The sequence below is a fragment of the Trachurus trachurus genome (genome assembly GCF_905171665.1).
Source record: "Trachurus trachurus genome assembly, chromosome: 22".
NCBI classification, from domain to species: Eukaryota; Metazoa; Chordata; class Actinopteri; order Carangiformes; family Carangidae; genus Trachurus; species Trachurus trachurus.
In genome coordinates, this window is record NC_139907.1 from 9,503,090 (window position 1) to 9,521,793 (window position 18,704).

General features: G+C 40.4%; 1 protein-coding gene across 1 annotated transcript; it reads right to left on the reverse strand.

Moving 5' to 3' along the window:
* Positions 1–883: 883 nt before the first annotated feature.
* On the reverse strand, positions 884–16,246 carry LOC311005673 (otoferlin-like; the record flags this gene model as incomplete). Its single annotated transcript, XM_083998184.1, has 41 exons — positions 884–1,064; positions 3,141–3,241; positions 3,577–3,758; positions 3,834–4,075; positions 4,200–4,298; positions 4,493–4,581; positions 4,697–4,839; positions 4,990–5,150; positions 5,432–5,602; positions 5,703–5,830; positions 5,964–6,095; positions 6,306–6,443; positions 6,756–6,868; positions 7,760–7,832; positions 7,961–8,086; positions 8,175–8,201; positions 8,412–8,485; positions 8,619–8,781; positions 8,856–9,017; positions 9,134–9,253; positions 9,343–9,504; positions 10,456–10,590; positions 10,689–10,813; positions 10,981–11,170; positions 11,721–11,873; positions 11,972–12,088; positions 12,178–12,268; positions 12,346–12,446; positions 12,550–12,670; positions 12,797–12,974; positions 13,235–13,343; positions 13,730–13,953; positions 14,104–14,290; positions 14,401–14,587; positions 14,757–14,916; positions 15,012–15,096; positions 15,203–15,265; positions 15,366–15,497; positions 15,616–15,670; positions 15,767–15,887; positions 16,201–16,246. 41 exons carry the CDS (start codon positions 16,244–16,246, stop codon positions 884–886), a joined length of 5,367 nt encoding a protein of 1,788 aa, XP_083854310.1.
* Between the last annotated feature and the right edge of the window lie 2,458 nt (positions 16,247–18,704).

The window sequence follows — 18,704 nt, forward strand, 5'->3', positions numbered from 1 at the left end:
AGCTTTGAATGGGATGAGGAACCAAAGGAGGGCAATATCGGGACGGCTGGTGGAGTGGAGATTTAAATACTGAGTTACACAGAACTATTAGTGAGATCTGACAACCTGAATTTATAACTCTAGTGTATGATTTTGATAATATACTAAGACATTTTGCGTTCAGTACATTTTTGAGGAAATTGTCTACCCTGTTACTTTGAGCTGGTTGGATAAATGTACATTCATATGGATACAAGGAATGGGTAAGTTTTCCAAGCAGTAATTTATTACGTAGGCTGAAATGTATATAGACCATGCTGTATAATCCCATTGTAATGTACTTTTTCCTACATGTAATACATACAGCACCAACAAGGGAATAAACACAGAAGACAGGACCAGCAGGAAACTGAATGTTGGAGATCAATTTAATCATAAATTCGAAATATCGTACATAGACATATAATCATATAATCAACATGACAAACATTGTTCAAGCAAGAAAATCTGAACACAAACCAACTATGCTAAAATTCTCACAGTTTTATCAATTTAACCTTTAATATCCAATTAACTGTCATGATCTGTTACCAGCTGTCGACACTGGGTGGATTTAATGGAAATAAAGACAAACACTTTCCAAGAAACAAGGAAAACTGCAGTGATCACACCAACAGGAGCAACAGGTTGAGATTTGTACATGTTAGACTACATTAAAAACCAATGGTGAATGCACTCAAGACGTATTAGTACCACTATTATAATCGTGCTTGTTTAATAAGGCATCAACTATTTCTGTCAAATGGTAAATTGCAAAAAAACATTCACAAAAAAAAAAAAAAAAAATACAAATTATTACTGAATGCACACCCTTTGAAAAAGATTATCATCTGCTGGGTTTTACTCAAGCTCCCAACATTTTCTTCACCATGTACCCGGGCATGTTGTACAGGAAGAGAGCCACGATGGCCAGCAGCAGGAGAACAGTGAGGATCTTGATGGTCAGCCACCTGTACTGGTCACACACCAGGTGTTTCGCAGCTTTGAATGGGATGAGGAACCAGAGGAGGGCAATATCTGGACGGCTGGTGGAGCACAGAGATATAAAACAATGTTAACAACAACAAAAAACTAAATTATGAATCCATTACTTGTGAGCATGATGTTAAAGAGGAGGTTCCCACATGTTGATACAACCTGACAAAAGACCTGCTTACACGTGGGGCTTTATTCTTATTGATGTGGAGGGTGGATGGAGAATACAAATATAGCAGACAGGGCCAAATGTTGGATGCAAAATTATATTTCATTCCACAAACAGTTGTGTTGGTGAGTTGATGCTTTCCAGTGTTGCTTGTCGTGCTCCAGGTGAGACTGTGTTCACCTGGACATGGTTCTTCCAGCTGTTTCTCTTCATTGACTGTCATGATTTTTTGTTTTTAAATGGCAAAATGAAAAGTGGTTTGATAAGACTTTATCAGATTTTTCAAACCATATTTTATTCTTCAGTCACGGTATCAGGTGTTTTTAGTGGCTTTAGCTGAGATTTTTGTATGTTTAGATAAAGCAGTGTGCCTATTGTTATTATTATCATAATTAGTAGTTTCACTGTTTGTTTTTTTTATCTTTTTAGTTTAATTTACATTATCATCAAGCATTATGATGTAATGAGTGGGCCCCAGTGGCACCTTGGTAGCAGCTAATGGGAACCCAAATGAATAAATACATATTTGATCAATAGACAACAAAGAATATCTCTGAACAGATCAACCTTTTTGACCTGTTGGCTAAATGTCAATACAGGACCAGTCATTTGAATAAACTCATTTAAAATATGAGGAGGAGAATTTGCTTTTCTGAAAGCATTCTCAAAGCCTGTTGTTTTATACTTGTTTATGTATATTTTATACTCGTACAACGACTCGCAGCCTGCTCGAATTGAAGGGAGGCTGCAGATAGAGAGTAAACAGGGAAGAGAGAAAGTCAGAGGCCATCTGGTTAAGTGAAACTGCTGGAACCTTCTGCAGACGTGTCTGAGCAACATCTCAAGCTCCCAGCATTTTCTTGACCATGTAACCAGGCATGCTGTAGAGGAAAATAGCCAGCATGGCCAGCAGCAGGAGAGCAGTGACAATCTTGATGGCCAGCCACTTGTACTGGTTGCAGACCAAGTGTTTAATGGCTTTGAAGGGAGTGAGGAACCACAGAAGGCTGGTGTCTGGGCGGCTGGAGGGACACAAACACACATGCTCAGTAATACAGACCTCAAGCACAATGGATCATTTAACTGTTGGCCTTTTCCTAAAGTCAAGTTTAAATGTACATGCAGCTGACACTACTGAAACAAAAAGACAAAGCAAAAAGCGAGACAAAGAAACAATTTACAGTATCTTAGATGATTTTCAGCAGAAAAACTAAATATACGAGGAAACAGCAACTTACCATGTAAAGAAAGAAGATCTTAGGTAAAAGTCCAGAACTTGGTTGAAGGAAATCCGTATAAATGTCTTCCCTCATTTCATGGAATTGATTTTGTTTATGTAAATGTATCGTTCTTTATGCTTTTTTATGCATGTTTAAGTTCTCATATTTCATTTTTTATGAAAGATTTATCATTTCATTTATTTATCTATTTATTTATCATAATATTTAGTGATTTATTATATTTTACTATTTTCCATCTAGTTAAATTTGGGGGTTAAGCTGGACTTTAGGTTGTTAAAACTGAATGTGTTTGCATGTTTGTACACTCACTGGACACTTGATTAGGTACAGCTGTTCAACTGCATGTTACAGTAATACAAATATCTAATGGGCCAATCACATGGCAGCAACTCAATGCATGCTTAACATGGTCAATACGATCTACTGAAGTTCAAACATCAGACTGGGTGATAGCTGTAATTTAAGAGACTGTGGTTGTTTTAGCCAGACAGGCTGGTCTCAGTAGCTGGTACTAGCAAGGTGTACCTAATTAAGTTGTTGGTGAGTGTACATGTGTATATGAGCCTTAGCATTTGTGTATGTGTGTGCAGGAGGGGTAAAATTAGAAGCCAGAGAATAGTGGGCAGTGTCACTGAGAAAAATAGATCAAAAGAAGAATGTTCAATGTGTGAGATAACGACGTGGACAGCGGGGCGACAGGAAAACATCCTTCGTACTTTGGTTTCTCTAGCGGCTCTGGTTCATTGCGTCCTTCACCCACTGGGCCTTTCTCAGCCTCCTCTCCTGTCAGAAGGTGCAGCTCTGCTTCCACTTTTCCCTGCAAGGGGGAGGATCTCATTAGATGCAGGCTTAAATTGCAGAGAAAGGACAGCATTTCAGTCAGAGGGACTTAAGCCAAACTACACATTTAGACATTTGGAAGCCAGTCTCTTTGGTGCATGAATATATCTTATTTACATGAAATTCTGCCTACAGAGGATGAATCATACTGATGTTGATGGGTTTTACCTCTAACACCACAGTGATGTTTGTTCTTGCAGTTTTAAATGAAATCTCTAAACAACTTCTGGACTGATTGCTGTGAAATGTGTCACCCTCAGGATCCCACTTGCACAGCTGCAGCCTCTTAGTGTTTTTGTACCGTTGACTTACCGTGAGCTCAAACTCATCATCATCTTCATTCCTGGCCACAAACGGCCACCAGCCTTTGATCCTCTTCTGTTTGAAGATGGAAACCATGGGCATCTCTGCCTCATTTGTCACCATCTCAATGGTGCACTGCTTCGGAGTCTTTGCACCACGTGGGAAACGGTTCAGGTCCAGCTCGATTGCACCTATAAAGAGATATTATTTAAGAAAGGCTGATTGATATGGTGGAATAAACCAGAAGTAGTTCCTGCCCACTGTACCTAAGAAGTCATCTGCAGAGAAATGGTCGGCGTCCCACACTTGCAGATTAAGACGTGCAGGAATCTTGTACTCGGTCTCATCCCAGGCAAACATGGACTCCTTCTTTGAGATGACGATTTTCTCTTCAGCCATGAGGTAGTCGAAGGGGTAGACGAAGCGCCAGTTGAAGTTGCCCTCCCCAGTGATGGAGTGGTAGTGGACATCAGTGTCCTGCTTGTCCTCCTGCTGCCCTTTCAACCAACTGGGGGACGATGTGGGATAAATTCATTAGTAAGTATAGTTTTCCATCAGAATTACAATAGATTTCTGTCTCATTTTTCATTTTGGTTTCAAAAAGAGCAACAACTTATCAAGCCCATAATTACCCTCGCACGAATATGTCACTTGACTTCTCGCCTGTAAAGATGTCATCATCCTCTAGAACCACTTCATCAGTATTCCAGACGATCACCCTCAGTTCAAACCTGGACACAAGTAAAACACACAAGATACAGTACATAATGAAAATATGATCAATAACTGATGATAAGTGAAAGCCAGTTCTGTGTCCATTTATTTAGATAAAGGCTGAGGCAGTGTGCTGCCTCTTGGCAGTTTTTAAAGTGTGTATGAGTGCCGCGGGCTAATTATGTGACCTCGTTCAGAAAAGAGGACATACTTCTTTGGTTTCCTTGGTGAAATGTCAAGTGCAGGGCCTGGGGCAGTCATGTCCTTAGGGAACATATCCACCCACATCTCAATTCTCCCCTAATCACAATTGAACACAAGAAAACACAGTCTTAATGTAAATGTAAACAAAACAAAAACACAATAAAAAAAACTTAAAATGTGTATTTGGTGTGAATTGAATCTATTGTCATACTTGTTCAATTCCTGGCTTGTCAGGGTGGAGCAGTGGTCTTGTTTCCACGTGTTCTGGGACGAGTTTGCATCCAGCCTTTGGGATTTCCTCCCAGTGATTCAACACAGTCAGAGCCAGGTGCTCATCTGTCTGCTTCTTCAAACCTGAGCATCACAACCAAATAAAGCCATGTTGCTAAATATATACTTATATTTAGCTTCTCATCTAGCTCAGTTTAAAATATTACAACGCTTCAGAGAACACGCTGCTAGTGCACATCATCGGTTTATCAGGTGGGAGAAATCCACAGATACCATTTTCATCCTCGATCTCAGTCTGCGCCATGAAGACACGGTTCTCCACCTTCACTCTTCCCGCCGGGCCGTAGTGAGGCCCATCCAGTTTGCCCTCCTTGCACAGCTTGCCGAGGATCTGTGTGGGTTTCATTGGATCCCTCCAAACATTGTAACCATGGCTACAGAAAAGACCAGCAGTTTAGGAGTTACATGAATACAGGCACATGCACACAGTAAAGCAATAAGACAAAAGCCACGTATGGCAAATATGAGTTTTCCACCTATTTATATAGTTGCAACTATATAAATATAGAAATTAAGTATTTCAAAGTCAATGTCATACGCTCTGGTATGACATGTCAGCTAATGCTACCCGAGTCCCTATGTGACACTATAATTTGCCACCATTATCCCTAATCTTCCACTCTCTGCTGCAGAGAGGCGGCTCTTTGACTCTTACATGGCGTAGTTGCATGAGACACCACACGTGGCTCTGTGTTTGCTGTAGAACCGGTTCTCAAGGTCAAGTTTGGTTTCTCCAATCAGGTCATCAGTTCCCACCAGGTCCCAGTCATAGATTGACACAGTGAGTGTGGAATCCATTGGGAACGTGGCCTCCACATCAAAGGATCTGAGCAGATACAAATACATTTGGCATTTCTTCAGCTTTCCTGCATAAATTGAATACATGCATAACATGGTAAAAAAAAAAATACAGCCGGTTGACTTACTTGCCAAACAGAGGATTCAGCTGTTTAGAGATGTAGTTCTCTTTATCTTTGATTTCTGTCTTTCCAAGTCTGATTGCAATGTATGGATCTGCTTTCCCATTAATGTCAGCTGGATGCAGATCAGTGGCCTGACACAAAAGAACAGACAGTATGAAATCTGATCATCAAAATAAAATGCTTGCTGTAGAATCTGGCCCTCTTTGTATATGTGCAATAGCATTCACATGAACATGTGTACAAGAGTAGAGTACAGAATCTCACCCTGATGACGTAGATGCGGACGAGGATATTGATGGGATCGTTGTGAGGGATGTTTTGAAACATTCCCATGTTGGAGTCAAAGCTCATGTCTCTGGACATATCGTCTGACACTTTGTACATGCACATTGAGCCCTGAAGGGACGCAAAAACAAATGAATGGTTATATAGAAAAAAAATCTGTGTCTGCAGGTGTCAAAACATTCATCTGTGAATAACTTTTCTTTTTCTTTTTAGAATGGCAAAATATAATCAATCACATTGATGTAACTGAGTACACTAAAGTGAAATGAAACTAATCAGGGACTGTGTATTTTGTAAATTATGTTAACATGATGGTCTCACTTTGAATTTCCCAACAATCCTGTCCTCGTCCGTCACGTTTTGGTCGTCATCATCGCCACCCTTTCCTCTAAACAGGTTGAAAGTGTGAAGCCAGTCCTCAAAGTTGTCGAAGTAACTCTCCAGCTCCTTAGGATACACCTTATTGTGAAGACAAATAACAAGATAAAATAGGTATATGCACCAACAACTTATTTTAAACATGGATTCTTAACATGACGTACAAGCATGTTGCTCTTATTCATTCATGCCTGACAAAGGGTTTTTATTTACCACTCCAATGTTTAAGGCTTCTACTTTACACTGACAACATTAATTCTTATATAAAAAAGAAAAATAAACCTCCCTCTTTGTTACATTTTACGCATCACATCTCGTCACGTACAACAAACAACTTCTTTGTCATCTAGTTTGAAATGGAATATGCAGCATGTGACAGCTCCAATTTGGTACCTTCAGCTCATACAGCTTCGGCTTTTTCTTCTCAAAGGGATCAGCTGCCGCCTTCTTCTTCTTTCCTTTTCCTTTCTTGGTGCCTTTTACAGGAGAATCATCAGGTTTGATATCTGAGTACAGGTTAGCAGTGAGGACGGAGTGAGGGGGACACGGGGTGGGGGTTGGGGAGGGGGTGGGGTGAAGGAGCAGAGCACTCGAGACATGAATTCTACATGAAAGTTGCCAAAACCAGCTGTTATTGTGTACAGCAAGCGTTGTCATTGAACTGTATACTGTTGAAGTATACAGTTCAGTGGGGATACTGTGGCAGGATCCTCCCAGCAGGCAGCTGTGGGAACTCTGCAAAACTCATTAATAAAGACAAGCTCACAACTTGACTGCCTCTTATCATAACAGTGAACTGTCCAAGTATATGTACAGCAACATGCACAACATACAACAGTGCACATTTGCATTATATATTATATATTGTCATATAATAACCAGTTGATTCTGTGCAGCCTCATCGGCAAAACACAGGATCGAACATGTTTCATATTTATTTTATATCACAGAAATACAGGTTGATTATGTCATCAAACTGTATTGTCTGTGTGTTTTATTCACTGCAATTCTTTTCTTTGACAACTTTCATGGCAGGCATACGACTAATATGCACATATGGGGGAGAGAAAAGCAGTTGTCCCACGCATAGATATTTGGATTCATGTCAGCATCTACATGGAGCAGCATCTACATTCTCGGGCTACGAGGTTCACTACTGCACTCACTGTAGAAGAAAACAGCAGAGTTAGTGAGCTCATAACAGACAAACATGTAAACATTGGCAACTCTCCACTCATTGAAGGACAGTAAACATCCCATACAAATGTAAAGAATAACCTGAAGATACTTTTCAGCACAGGGCTGACACTGAGCCACATGAAAGTATGGTGGATAGATTTTGAAACCGAATTTAAAAAAAGTCCAAGCCACTTTTATCTAAGGTCGTCTGGTTTTACCTCCTCCATCTGCAATATCCATGTCCTCTTTGTCTTCTGAATCTGAGAGAGCTGCTTCTTGAGCCTTGAGTGCCTGTAAGACCAGAAAATCACTGCAGATATTTTCCCAACACAACTAAAACAGTAGTTGATTAACTTTCTTCAAAAATGTGACCGGTTCTGATGAATCAAAATGGGTTTCGCTTATATCCTCTTTCTCACCTCTGTCAAAGTTTCAATGGAGGCAAAATATTTGGACCACCAGTCCAACATGCTCTCGTCCAGTTCCTCTTCTTCAGCGTCATCACCCTTCTTCCTCTTCTTCTTTTTCCCCTTTCCGTCATCATCCTTTTGGTACAAAGAGCACCACTCAACTACATCAAATCTTTCAGTTTTGATTCATAAAAAGTTAAGCAACCACAGAACTTCAGCTCACCTCAACTTTGACCACAGCATCGGAGCACTAGATAGAAAAGCAGATTGAATAACATAAAATTACGTGAATATTTTCAGTACAATTACAAATTACTGCAGCTTCATTCATCACTGTCTGATTTGCTGTTTACTATATTTTTTATTTTGCCTCTGTATAATTGCAGTTTCAATAGCTGTCTGTCTTAACAATATCCTTTCTGTAGAATTTAGGCATTTCTAATTTTTGGATTAAACTTACCGAGTCTAGTTTTACCACTGTGTCCTTCGTCTTATAAGAAGGCTCAGATTCCATGTTGACAACAATAATTTCCTCTGAAAGGTAAGTGAGGGACAAGAATGATATTTCTCAAATGTAAACCTTAAGGACATGATAAGGACCATCTTTCACCTTCATCACTTGTTGTTCCTGATATTAAAAAGAAAACTCCAAGCTTTTAGTTTTCACCTGTTGTGGACCAGTTGTTGGCCTGCTTGTCTGACGGCCTGTAGATGAACTTCCGCAGGCTGGTGACAGCGTTGGAGCCAACCAGGGTGTAGCGACCAAAGGCCCTGCAGTCCACCACTCGGATGTTCAGCGGCGGGTGAAGCAACTCGTTCTCAGGCAAATCCTGACACACAGGATTCAGGAGTTAGACGACTTACAAATACAAGTTTACAGGAACTTCAGGAACTGATGACGTACCACTTCAAACCACTTGACCAGGGTGCTGAAGTTGGGGTTTTTCTTGTAGTTGGGGATCAGGGCCGACTGTACTCCCTTTCCGGCACATTCAACGTCAACACGAGGCCGATCCACCTGGGCCAGATTCACCCTCTTCAGGTCTCTCAAGCCCCAGAACAAAACCTGGAGCACAGGAAAGGTCACCAATGGTTTTTTTTTAATTGCCATTTTTGGTCACTAAATTGATTGAAAATTGATTCCTTCTTCAATAAAATGAGTTATGAGTCAGTTTGTTTTACCTCGATCCTGTACTTGCTGAGCACGGGTCTGATCCCCAGTGGTACGGGCAGGATTGGACCACGGTCCATGTCTGTTGGGCCGTCTATGGGAGGTAGGTCAGCTTTCCCATTGGGACCAATCTAAGACACAACACAAGAGAGCGTGATGTTGATTTGTTTGATAGGACGTGACAACTGCAGCCATGCGAGCTCACAGCTGGATGACTGACCTGCAGCAGTTCAAAGGCTGCCAGCATTTCTCCAGCGGTGCAGTTACCGCGGTAGATCTGATAGTACTCCAGCTGTGGAGGGAAGCGTGGGGGGCCGTAGTGCTCGTCGGCCATCTTGACCACAGGCTTAGCAAAGGTTCTGCCCATGAAGTCAGCTTTGCCCTGGAAGCATATGACAGTAAAATCCTTAAATGTCCACAACATAAAACATCTGGTTTGAATATTTGAAAGAGTGTTCTTCTTAGTCTAGTCTTTTCAGTGTTTTAATTCCAGTGGCTTTATCAAAAAAAATTATTAAAAAAGGGTTGGGTCATTATTTTGTCCAGTTAGCAGGAAGAAACATGGCTTGGGATGCACATGTTTCTAGATGCAAAGACATATAGATTAAAAAAAACAAAAACACTGAAGATAAAAGAGCCCAAAAGAAAAATGAATAACAAAAGCAAGAGCCCTAAAATAACCAGTGAACTGCAAAACAGACACATTTATATAAGCATATCTATACATGCTACTAAATCTCTCTTGCAGTTAGTGGTTACAAAGAGTTCAAATCCTCTGTTTGCCACATACAAAAAGCACATACAAGTTTCACTTAAAGGAATGCAACAGGTACAAGACCATCATCCTCGTGGACTGTTGGGAATTAGCAACAAGTCCACTGACGTATTTCTTGTTCCTCCTGCATGCCTTTTGATACTATCTTCTCTACACACATTACAGTGTCTCTACAGTACATCAAGCCATCAGAAGCCACACTCTACTTATCCAAAGGGTCCAAAACAATGGTGATATTGACAGGAGCAAATATGAAATCATCAGTCAGCAAAAGCATTCTTTCAAATATCAATCATATCAGGTTGACACAAACAGAAGTGGTACATTTTAGTGGAACATTATTCAGGACGGCTCACACACTAGTTTTAGACTCATTAGTATTTAAGTGATATCTTTAGTCTCACATTTCAAGTGAAAGACAGACAGACTGTTAAATTATTAGGTGATAAAGATGGATGAGTATGATAAGGCTGTGACTATCTGGAAATTCAAGCCGTGTGGACACAGATTCTTTGCTCACGTTAGATCAAATGGAAACGACTTCACAACAACCCTCACCACTGTGTCTTGGTCATAGAGTTCGATGACGATGATCGGAGGGTCGTCCCTCAGTTCGCAGGCTTCCCCAAACAGCTCCACATTCTCAAAGACCAGCAGCTGATCCCATGTGGGGCAGAGAGTCTCAGCCAACACCTGGCAACAAAGCACAACATTTAATATGAACCTATATGCTATAAATCATATTGTAGAGTGACAGGTGAGTTCCTGAGAAGTCTTTTGTTTTTTTTTACCTCAGTGACTTGACTTTGTGTTGAGAAGAAAACTCTTGCGAAGGGATCAGACAGGCCTGTGCTGTCAGCAGCAAACAGGCTGCGAGCTTGGTACATGTGGACTCTCAGCTGGAAGATCTGTTTCACTGTGGAGAGGTGCCGACATTCATGAGTCATTTTACAAAATCAAACCACTGGCAGCTTAAAATTTGTACTGTAAATGACAAAGACATGTCAGTTATCTCATTTTAGAAAGACAGTCTTCAGTTGAGACCGTTAATAAGAGGAATACTGAATTGGTTGATGGTCTTACTCATGTAGGTGAGGCTGATGGGAGGTGAGGAGGGGAAGCCAGGGCCTCTGGTCAACTTATTCTCCTCAAATCCATTGGGGAGACCATTCAGGTAGTCTTTGCGCTGCTTATTCAGACCCAGCCACAGATAAATCTCTATCTTGGACTGCACAGTCCAGCCAGCAGGACCAAAGCCTTTCTTTCCAGGGATCTGAATTTATCAGGCAAATTAAATAATTATTTTTGTGATGGCAGCAGCTTGGTTACAGATGGTAAAAGGCGTTGATAGAAAATCTTTAATTGGACAGTTCAACATTTTGGCAAATTGGCCCATTGCCATAATCCCTATAGTTTTAGGAGTAGGTTTGTTACCTTTAAACAACTCTGTCTCGTAACGTTACATTATTATCTCATAGCGTGGTGAATGTGCAGGTCACAACTTGTCCACAAGAGCATTTTGGAGTTGTTGGATTGTGTATTTGATGAGTTTGATAAGGGAAACCAAGAAATCCCATTCGCCTCTGTAACGTAGCTCTGAGCAGCTCGCGGCTCTGCTCTGCCGTTCTAAAAATAGCTTGCACCGACAATTAAAGGTAACAAACCTACTCCTAAGATTATAGGGATTATGGCAATGGGCCAATTTGGCAAAATGCTGAACTATCCCTTTAAGGAAATATCAGATCATGTTATCTATGATGTAATATCACAAACTGTATGATGATACTTTCTGATTATTTTTACAATGTGGAGTGTAAACTCACCCTGAGGAAGATTGTCTTGACTTTGCCACAATCCTTTCCCCTCTCCTCATCTATGCTGGAATAAAGAATGTCTTTGGATGAGACACGTGCATAAGCAATCCGCTTCCCATTACTTATCATCCAGATGAAAATATCAGGAACGCTGTGTTGAGGCTGCAGGAAGACAGAATACACAAATAGATTACAACAAAATAATAATGTAAAACAACCGATGCGTGTACAAGAGGTTGACATGACACTGCAGATCTTACTTCGTCAGCCAGGAAGCGCAGCTTAGAGAGGAAGTTCTGAACCAGCTTGATTTTATCTCTCACTGTGCTTTTCTTCACCTGTGACCTCATGGCTTTAGCTTGCTGGCCGATGTTCTCCTAAAGTCAGAAACAGTCCAGCGTTCAGCAAGAATATTTACAATCAACATGAAGGAGAAAAGCGTCACGTATCTCTTTTATCTACGTACCACTTCTGACATGCACAGCTTCACTCGCTCCCTGTCAAGTTTGGTTCTGCCAGACTGATTCTGATCCGTGTTTGCCAGAGAAAGAAATTGACTGAAAGAAGAGGAGCCCTGTCAGTGCCCATTCTATAGCATGAAAAATACAGCATATTGTCACAATGTTTGTAGTACCTGCATCCTTGACTGAGATCCTCAAGGACGCCCCTCAGTCTGCGTTCAGGATAGGCTTTCTCTGTCTTGATGATTTCTTGCACATCATTGAGTCCATCCTCCTATAGAAGCAAAGGGAGATGGAAGTTTGCATTATAATTGATTTTTTCGTTTTGTTTCTCAAGGCTTCAACTGCCAACAGGCCAACTGTGACTTTTATCTTACCAGTTTATCTGCAAGGTTGTCTATGATGTTGGCATTGTACAGCCTCCTTCTCTGATCCTGCCACCAACTCTTGATGTAGATACATGGCTTCCTCTCAAAGTACGGCAAATGGAAGTAGTTCCTGTGAGTTAAAACAAGAAACAGAAAGCTTAAATGAAAACAGCTGATGATAATGAACAGCAACAGCAATCCATGTTTATGTGGGAAAAGTCTTATTGCTTTGTAATTATAATATTTCTGCCCTGACCGATCAGTGATGACGGGTTTCATGGGAGGTGTAGTTGCGACTGAGGTCAGGTCTCCGTCATCGTCCATCTCCTCCTCGCTGGAGTTGTGAATCAGTTCAGTTTCGTCTTCGTCGCCATCACCCTTCCTTCCCTTTGATTTCGGTTTGGCAACGCCATCAATCTCGTTTCCATAGTAACCTGGCAAACAGCAGCGTTAACAGTTGAATTAATTATTATTATTATTATTATTACATTGTTGTTATCATAAGCAGGCACATTTGGCCTCCAAAACTTCACACGAAGCACAGTAACGACACTGCGGATATAAATTCTCGTAACTCCGACCTCAGTTCACCAGAAGTTCACCAAAAAAATAAACAAAACAGGACACAAATTCAAACTTTGCTGATGAGTAGGAAATGGAAAATACCTATGGTAACAGATTAATTATGTCTTACCTATGGTAACCTCAAAGTTGATGGGCTTATCACCAATCTTTCTGTCAACCATCGTGGCTTCGAGGAACGACCCAAACAGGAAAAACTCCTCGACCTTCCCAGTTGCAGTCTGTGAAACAAACACATGTGAATATCTGATTGTGAGCAAACATTGTCCCACTCTATTCACTTTTAAAATTTAGAGACCAAAACCAGACACTTCAATTCATTAAATGTTGACAGCTGTTCTGACAATCCTGTAATACAAGCTGTTGGACAGTGAGAACCTGAGGGCCCGTGGATATGGTCCCACTGTGCTCAATTGAATTTGCTGTGTGACTTACATTGCCCAGCAACAAAAAGAAGCCACATTAATCCAAACTGCATTTTAATAATGCACCAGGTGGGCTAAATTAAGACAATAAATAATTCACAATAACTGCAGCACAATGACCTGTCAGCAGGGAGGAACAATTAACTTCCTCTGCATGGCTGCTCATCCAGGGAGGGACCCACCTCTGAAATGTTGGGTATTCCCTCCAGCTGCACCTCTGTGGAGCTGGTAATTTCAGGGGAGGAGGGGTCCAGGATCTCTACACCCAGGCTGATGAGCAGCCGGGCCCTGAAGGACACCCCCTCTCCGAGTCCTTCATTTAACTCCTGGTACTCGTCCATGAGGGTGTAGGTCCGGGTGGAGCCGTACATGTTGACCCAGGCAGGTCCCAGCGTAGGAAGGAAGCCTTTGAAATATAGGACAGATCAAATATGAGTCTGATGCAAAGGTTCTGTTATGAGTAGATATAAATACAAACTTCCACACTTATCAATATCTAAATCTAATCTTCCAAGATTCTAATATTTCTAAAAAAAAAATGCAAATGATAAACCACCTTTGTCCCCATCGTTGGAAATCTTTCGCAGATCTAAGAAGTGTGTTCCTATGGCAACATCATTCACTTTATCAGAGTCGCGGATTTGGAGCTTCATGCGTTTGCACAGTGGAGGAAACATCTCAGTGAAAACAACTTGCTCATTCCATATAGGTTCATAGCAGCTCTTCTGAACTGATGTTTTCCCCTGTAATCACATATTTAAAATCATCATTTTTACCTTCACTATTATGGGATTTGTGCAATAGTGTAATTGTAACATGGGATAATGATTATTTTAGATCATCTATAAATCACCTTCTGCCCAGCAAACAGTACTTGGACATAAGGATCAACCAGGTCTTTATTTTCTCCTATGAAGGCCTTTTTGACATTAGCCATGATGCTAGTGTTCATTCGGGGAAGTCCCTCTGCTCTGTAGATCTTCAGGTAATAGCGAGCCCACTGTCGCTCTGCAGGTACCCCCTCGGGTATTAAGAGATTGCTGAGACAGAAATGAAAAATGATGTCATTGGATAAGAAACAACAAAGACACAGACGCTCCCCTGTGGTTCTGAGAAAGATTCATGCCAGCAGTGGGTTTAACTGAGAGTCCGTCCTGAAAATAGCTTTTTTAAATTACATCATTATACAGGCAATGAAAATGTATTTACCCCTCTATGTCATCGTCTTCCGACTCATTGGTCTTGTGTGGAGTCTTTATAGTGTCGCCTTTGGCCACAACTGCAATATCACACTTAACATAGCCTTTACATCCAGCTGTGATATCGTCAGGGTCAGACAACAAAGCCCATTTGTGGTAAAACTGATGCTCTGAAAGAGAAGAGAGGACAAAAAAAAGATCCAAACACTTAAAAATTGTATTTATTATTTATAATAATGAGGCTGATTTTGTGTGGACCCTTTACCTGGCTGGGAGTAGATGGTGCCAACATCCAGCTTAAAGGTCCCAACCAGTGTTCCACTGCGCAGGAGATTTTTAGAGTGGATCACCTGAGTGTGGGTTCAAGGAAGTAAACATTGAAACGTTAAATACACTTGTTTTGTAGAAAATAAGGAATTCTATGGATCAGTGTTACGTTACAATTAAATGACTTACAGACAACTTCAGGATTTTGTCAAACATCACATCTGGAGGGACGTGGAAGTCGAACACAAAATACTGAAAGAGAAGAGTTTGTTTGTTGTATAAATTCCCCATTAAGATGTGTAGTTAATACATATTGAAATGAATACAGATACAGCATGTTCTAATGACTGACTTCGTTATAGTATGGGCAGTTGGTTGATTCCTTCATTGAGGTGTACTTCTTATCTTCTCCGATCTCCACACAGACCATAGGATCCATGTTCAGTCCCACCAGCTGCCTGGCCTCAATCACTGTCACACTGACCTGGAATCAAAAGATCAGGTGACACTGACTCACTGACTGATTGATGGATGGATTGATTAACAGTCTCTTTAATGACAGGTAAGTAAAAAGGACATGAAATGCATTGTCTTTGTCTTACTTGGTAATCTACTGGTCTTCCAGAACTGGGCTCCATCTTGATGTCTGGCTTAGATCTATGAGACAATTACACGTCGGAAATCAGTATCAATCTTCAGGAAGATGTGTATGATTAACAATGGCAGCAGTATACTCAGCAGAACAATGCTTGCCTCTTGTTTGATACATTGGTGGTGACAGCCGTGACGGAGGCCAGTGAAATGGTGTCTGGGTCTGGTCCTCCCATGAACGCGCTCCGATCCAGATTTTCTGTCTCCAGAATCGCTGGCTCATCTGGAGTTTAAATGAAGGACACCCAGTATGGACAAGTTGTACTAAAAAAAAAGTACTCTGACATTGAAAGTGTAGCATATTTTATTCTGAAACTCAGTGAGCCAATTGAGTCAACTATGGGACTGATGAACAGACCCTGAAAACCTAACCTAGAAATATGGGAAATCCATTTACGCTGCATTTGCATGTTTTAGGATTAGAATTAATGTACTGTGGAAATGTACTGTGCAGCATTGAACGAGTTAGCAATATAAGATAGGATTTCCTTTTGTCTCCAACCTAATCCTCTGTCATCCATCTTAGCTACTGATACCTCCGTTTCTGTCCTCCTTGTGTCCACGGTGCTTGCTGCGTTTCATGGTGCAAAACAGTTGTTGGTGTTCTCTATGGAAAAAAACTCAAAGTCATTAAACTGACCTTAGGTATGCACATTTATGAAGAAGGCAGATTTTGTCGATGCAATTACTTTCAGTAGATATCTATTCTATCAACTACATTTGCTCATTTTCATGCATTTTTCACAGCCCAAACCACCAGAACAAGTGAACCACAGATGAAACCCTGACACTGTACTTTAACCTCATGCTGTCAGAAGAGTCTAATAATTACAAGCTACAAAGAAGAGCTATTGGAAAGGCTTAAATTATTAACATTTAAAACTTTTGCGTGTCATTATGGAACTGAAGTACTGCATGTACACTGACATTTTCAGAGGGGTGTCTGTGCACTGGCACACCCTGCTTTAGCCTTCAAAAGGAGCTTTCAATTATTCAAATCAGCTGACCTTAATACATCCATTAAAGAGGATACATTTCACATGTATTGTGGAAATAAATACACTCAAAATACACTCATCATCAATTTGCTGATTGATTATGGCAAATTAATTTGCCATAATCAATCAGCAAAATGCAACTGACATTGTCAGATAATGTATATCTAAAAAGTTTGCAATCTTTTGACATGATGAGTGTGTTAATAAATTCCAAGCTACATCAATGACCTTAAATGCCTCATATGAGGTCACCACTTTAGATTTTCAGAGCTGTGTGTAAATTGCAAAACAGACGATAAAGTAGGATCACAATCACAATACACTTTCAACAAACATCACAAAGCTAAAAACCAAGTCAAAATCAAGAGGTTAGAAAAACAATGATACACCCTGACCCTCATGCTGCATTTTGCAGTATCAACAAAATGTATGTTTAACCAAAAAGCAGTAAATTATGACTGCACCAGACCTAGAATGCAAGTATGCAAACAAAACAAAACAGTTCAACAACTTGACTGAAAAAATACAACAAACAACAAAAATTCCTCCTCAAAGAAGTTCCATACACTGTTGAGGCCTAAGAGTCAATGTTGGACTTCCACATTTGATCTTTGCTTATCACAGTGATGCTAAAAAAATTATACATACCATACAAGAAAATAGTGCTCTTGTCCACTTCCCTCAAGGTAGCTCCAAAGATATTTTCCTGTGGGGGAAACGGCCCCTGAACTTCTTCTTTTTTCCTGTTTTTCTGGAATGGAGGCGACACTACATCAACATTTTAGACAGTAAGAATACAGCAACATAGTTAAGTTGAACAGAAAAGAATTGGGTTTGTGCAAGTCTGAAGTTGGGCAGGTGTGATGTGATACACCAATGAATAGTGCATGAGTGTTGAACCCGAGACTGGTAACTATAACTAGGGCCTGCTGAGGGACGTCACTGTGAACAGAGTCTGCCAATCCACAGAGACTCTGAAGACAACACAACTTAAAATACATACAGAGATATATAGGAAGTATTTTCTGTTAAATTTTAAAGCTCTTTTGTGATGGTGCTAAAAAGCCAGCCATCAACATTTGCAGATGGTCAGTGTCATAAACCCAGTTGTTTTGTTACAGAATGGCAGTTCACACTGTGCACAGGGACAAGTTGAAAACTATCTACTTAGCTAATACTGGCACATTTATAGGAATGACAATTAATGTGCACTGTCCCTGTGAAGATAAACAATAAAAGTAAAAGTTCAGTATGGTGATGCTAAAAAAACAATCATCCAAGCTAAAGCAATGAATATTCCCATACTTCTACATGATGTATTTTATGCATTTTATATCTAGATCTTACATGCTATAAGGTGAAGATAAAGACATAAATAAAAATCACTCATCGTGCTAAAAGAGACTCTGACAAATGGCACCTTTTTGGAAAAGTTGCATTAAAACAAAACTACTAGGAAATTTCAAAATAAGTGAGTATGAGGTAATAAATATATTGCTGTGTCAAAAGTGATCGGATTTCATGGAGGTAAACAAAACATCAACCCAGCCCAGTTGGAAGAAAGCTCCCTTCAATCTTTAATAGGGCGCAGCTCTAAACTGGGGCTTGGTGCAGTCACATTGTCTTTTGTCATGGAATCCACATGGGATGTTAAGTCCTATTTGCAATGTCTTGGGTTTCAAATTCATTCACGTTTGAGACTCAAGGTTCAAGACCTGAGTCATGGTAGAATAATGTAGGTAATTTTCTGCATGACGCTGTTTAATTGGACAAACAAGGATCAAATAATGCGCACGTGGAATGCGTGGTATGTTAAAGCACTGATTATGTTGTATTATTTTGCTGAGTTAAGGCATGCTTTAGCAACTCCCATTCAACACGACTTCTATTGAATGTTGAAGTACAACTCATCATCTCATCAATTACACATAAAGTCAGTCTGTAAGCCATACGTCAAGGTCTAAAGTTGCTGGTGTCCGATGAAACAAGGCTCTGAATTATTTAAGCAGTCCAGTCAGTGTTGCATGTGGCATCCTCATTAT